General features: G+C 38.9%; 1 protein-coding gene across 1 annotated transcript in view; it reads left to right on the top strand.

The window, feature by feature from the left end:
• Positions 1-2836: 2836 nt before the first annotated feature.
• LOC137978490 (ribosome biogenesis protein NOP53-like) overlaps positions 2837-5000 on the top strand; it is a 47731-nt gene continuing 45567 nt past the window's right edge. Inside the window, exons 1-2 of the mRNA XM_068825445.1 lie at positions 2837-2968; positions 4865-4938. Of these exons, the coding sequence (XP_068681546.1) occupies positions 2847-2968; positions 4865-4938 (196 nt within the window). The 5' untranslated portion in view covers positions 2837-2846. The remainder of the gene's footprint in view (positions 2969-4864; positions 4939-5000) is intronic.

The raw sequence follows: 5000 nt of genomic DNA, 5'->3' as shown, positions 1-5000 counted from the left end.
ATAGCATTTTAGAAAATTTTTGACAATTTTAATGTGAATCTCCGAAAAAACGAAGGATTTCCAAATTGTATTCCATGTATTCGTATTCCGGAATACAGTCAATCGAACGCACCCTAAGTGTTCCACAGAGATGTGGCAGACTCGCGCCAAGTTTGAGCCAAATCGGTGATTTGAGTATTACAACCTCCTCCCTGGTCCTCGCCTGGACGCTCTCGTAATCACTTTACAGAAGCACTTACCGAGGAAGCTACAATCTTGGACAAAATTGTTGAGAAAGCTCTGCTTTTGGACTAAACTCCGATCACGAGTATGAAAAATAAGCTCTCTTTTTGCCCCAGCCCCCCTGATCAATGTTGCTAGACGAAACAAAGCATGTCGAACCTGGGCTTATCAACATTGGTTGTAGGGGGGAGGGGGGCCGCTAATAATGTGCGATATTGAGGACGTAGTGCGCACAATAACCCCTGTTTTTAATATTCTCAACCCTTTTTGTCCAAGATTGTAGTCTGATCTACAACATCCGCATAATCTCATGCTTGACAATGTAGTCGTATTGAAGTTTTGTTTGCCATGTCCTAGTCGCGGTTATGCTGGAGTATGTTATTTTGATACAAGCACGGTGTTTTTAACAAACGAAATGGTATTTAATGGTAATTGAACTGAGTGGAGTGCAATTTGGTTTGACATCATACGTGTGATTTCAAAATCGAACCAGCGCGCAGAGTGAGTTCGATTTGAAATCACATTTCTACAATAGCCATTCAATTACCATTTTATTACATCCATTTAGAAATCACCCTTGTAATAATTATTTCAATCACTAAAATACAGGATTTTAGTTAGTACCAATTTTTATTGATCCAGTTGGGAACAAATGTTGGAAAATTCACCACACAATGGTTTTCTTTGTCTTTTATTTTCCTGCAGTTTGAGTGGTTACTTTAAAAAATCCTTGAAATCTGATTGGTTGTTTTGTTTTAGTGTTCCTTTCTCATTGGCTGGAGACATTAGAGCAAAACATAGTGCGATTTGGGAATAAATCGCACTGTTGAGAGCCAATCAGATTGCAAGGATCACCAGTGATTTCTAAATGGTTGTAATAAATGAGGTAAATGTGAAATGAATCATATATTGAACAGCGGATATGAAATCACTTGAAACCACAAATGACCAGCTCCCAACATCAGTGGCTTCATAGCTCAGTTGGTTTGAGCGTCGTACCAGCATCGCAAGGTCACGGGTCCAAACCCTGATAAAGTTCTGAAACGTATTGAAGCACATGATATTAATAAACGAATTTTCTTGGAATGAAAAGAAGATAGCCCCCATGACGTCAAATTACATAACAAGGGCAGATCTAGCAGATTGTGCATATAGAGATTTTGCACAGCAGCCATGTTGCGTGGCAGGAACAGTAAATATCTGTTCGGAAGGAAGGTGAACTAGATTATTCGAATATATGAACTTTCAAAAATTTGGTTTTATCAACGGAATTGTAAATTGACCACCTTACAGAAATTCTAAGCTTTTAGAATCTCTATACGGTGGTCAATTTACATTATCAACTTCGTTGATAAAGCCAAATTTTTGTTTACGACTTCCCCACCGATGCAGCACCATAGTTTCTTTAGAAACTATCCCCTTCGTTCATATGAAGTTTCAAGGCGCACTAAGATTTTAGACATTTTTCGGAACAGATTTCCTAGGTATTTCGGAAAAGTGGTGAAGAGTATGAAGAGTGCGAAGAAAATTTCGAAACCTCGTTGAAGAACGATACAATTTTACTGATATGAGTTATAGTCAACTCGTCAACTGTGATATTGGAAATAGCATAACCTTTGAACACGTGTTTTTGGCGCTGACCAAACGAAAAGCGGATTCTGGGCACGAGAATGCCCATGGCAAAGGTTTTTTTTCCCACCGCCGGAACGCAAAAGAAAAGAGTCCTCTGCTGGCCGGTGTCTGACATTTGCAGACTGCAGTCTGCAAATGTCAGACACCGTCTGCTGGCAGGGAAAGACCTGTCACCGTGACCATTGCTTTAACTTTCGGACGAGGCAAAAAAGCCATCTAGTAGCAGACCTAGAAATTTCTACAAACAATTTTTTATGCAAGGGCCAGCTGAACAAAGTAAAAGTGCTGGATCTCAGGAGATCTAACCAGCAAATAAGATTTAGAGTAAAAACAAAATTAAAGTCAGAAATCTCTCTTCAGTTAGGTAAAAACAAAATAATAATGCAGTCTAGACGTACAACAAGCCTTGCATTATTATTTTGTTTTTAGCCTAAATTTCTACAGACCTGACCTCAGTTGTTCAATGGGTGGATAGTGCTATCCATCGAATAAATCACTATCCATTGGATAGCGCAATTGCTAGCTATCCACTGGATAGTGATTTATCCGGCGGATAGCGCTATCCATCGTTTAAACAACTGGGGCCAGAAGTTCCCCTAGAGCATCCGAACAGACAAATCTTTTGTAGGGCAGCTACAAACTCACTAAACGAGATTTTCATTCTCAGGGTGCCCCTGAATGAAGCACGTAGCTGGCATGGTGACGTGTAGTTTGCGCGAAAGTCCCTCGCGGCGTTGCCGCTTTGCAGCCGAGCTCGAGGCCCAAACATAGCGGAACAACCATCTACTTATTTGTGCGCGTTGAAATAATCTGTCTATAAAATATTCCACCAACTATGGACGCAGGCTTCATTTTTCGCTGTTATGAATGCTACTTGCAGAAGCGAAAGGGTTGGGCTTGAATAGGATTCCGTATTGTCCTAGTGGTGGCCATATTTGAATAACGTGATGTCTTGTTGTGAATTAGGAGGAGGACTGTGCACGAAATCCAAGATGGCTGCAACCACGAAGCGAAAAAAGGTTAGCAAAAAAAGCAAGAAAAGCTGGAAAAAGCACTCAGATATCAAAGATGTAGAGGAAAGCCTTGTAGAAGCAAGGCGGGAAGAAAGAACCGAGTGAGTTAAATTGGCGCACATGAGTATGTTTTGTTGCAATTCCAATAGCACACGTGGAGTAGCGGTAGTATCTTCGACAAAGAGAATGAATTCGAAAGAGCCAGTTTTATAGTTAACCGTTCATGCTTGATGACTGGAAACCAACGATGAAAGTGCACAAATAGTCAGGAAGTGGGACGATGGTCATGTTGTATTACTGTGCAATTTGAAGCGAAAAGACAACACATGCAAAAACTCAACCAGTCTGATCAAGAAAGCATTTATACTAGATACATACATATAGATTACTTCATGGTTGGTGAGTGCGTACGATTTTTATTCACGAGTTTTGAAGGATCGCGTAAACGAACGAGTGAGCGAAGCGAACGAGTGAGTTTAACGATCCTTCACAACGAGTGAGTAATAAAAATCGTACAAACGAGCCAATCATGAAATAATTTGTTTATTATGTAAGTACAGAGATCATAAAGTTAACGAGGTAAGTGTTAATGGTGAGGCTATCAAACCACCGATTGTGAACAAAAGCCCTAAACAAATAGCAAAATATTTTTGAAATAAAAGAAATCTTTACCTTCCATACCTCGCTTGAGCACTTTTAAAACTTTTTAAGATCTTCTGAAGTATTTTTCTGGAGAAAACTAAGCAATAAAAGATCAAAAACTTTGAAAACCATACACTAGTCGGCCGCCATGTTTACAAATTTTACTGCCGCTGTCTGTGCACAGGCCACCAGCGCCAAAGTTCAACATCATATTAGCCAATCAAAAGGCTGATACAACAATTCTTCACTAGTGAAAATAACGATATAGCCAATCAGAGCGTTGATACGTCGTTTTTTCACCGGGGGAAAAAGCGTATGACCAATCAGCTGGCTTCTCTAGAGCAAAGAGACTATTTTTATCTTGATCCTTTTTCGAGTGTAAATCTCGGTACGTATATAATAAACATATATACTCCCTCCCAGATGTTTTTACAAAATCACAATTCCAGTATTTCCCTGAGCAGTACCAGCCAATCACAGTAGAATTTAATTATCAAATGAAATCATAAATTTTATTGTAAAGTCATGCTGTGTGGTCACTTTGTGTCACAGCAGAGCGTCCAACTCTCATGATAATGCTTGTGAGACTCACGATTTCAGGACTCATCTCACGGTCTCATGGTTTAACTTTGAAATGTCACAGTTTTCCAGAATACATACAATGTCAATCAGTTACGGCCTAAAATAAAAAATACATATTTATAAAAAAAGTGCAGTATTTGCAGAACTTCTCGTCATTAGGAATCTGGGCCGAGCAAAAACCCTTTGTCTCCTCCAAACGAAAAAAATAACCTCTGGCACCCAGGGTACGGAACAAAGGGAACGGTCCTCTCAGGACATCAAATTTGTGTGAATTAATACTGAAAAGATACCAATTATGGCATTTTGTCAAATCTCACTAATTGGGGCCCAAATCTCAAGATGTTTTGGAGGTAACTTTTTGAGACCTCAAGATTTGGGGGCTTTAGATGTTGGAAGGTCTGTCACAGTCAGATTGTTCCATATCCAGGCTAATGACTTGTCCTAGCCCATATACAGAGCATAAACCATTGTTGAGAAAAATTATGGTTAGGTATTGTTTGTATGTCTATTGTTTATTTCTACACATGGTGATTTGGGCTAACACCGTATTGATATTTGACGTAATATTTGACATACCGCTACTGCTCCTGTTCATGAATTATCTGCAGTATACCAAAATCTACAGCATACAACTTCATTTTGAAGAAACTAACATTAGACAATAATTACATTTATTTTATCAAAATCACTATAATTCCTAGAATGAGTGAACTAATTATAAGAATGTATCTCTTTTGCTGATACATAACTCTCTGGTTAATTGTTCTCAACAGTGGGCCTCCTTCAGAAAAGCCTGATGAAAGTCTGTTTTTTGTAGAAAAGGAAACCAAGGAAATTCCAAAATCTGGTATGAATATAAATAACAGTTTATCTGCTGTAAATTAACCAATGGTTTCAATAAGTACCAAC

Source organism: Montipora foliosa, chromosome 12 (genome assembly GCF_036669935.1).
Source record: "Montipora foliosa isolate CH-2021 chromosome 12, ASM3666993v2, whole genome shotgun sequence".
Classification (NCBI taxonomy): domain Eukaryota; kingdom Metazoa; phylum Cnidaria; class Anthozoa; order Scleractinia; family Acroporidae; genus Montipora; species Montipora foliosa.
The sequence above is the reverse complement of the archived record's forward strand: the minus strand, read 5'-3'. Positions and strand labels throughout refer to the sequence as shown.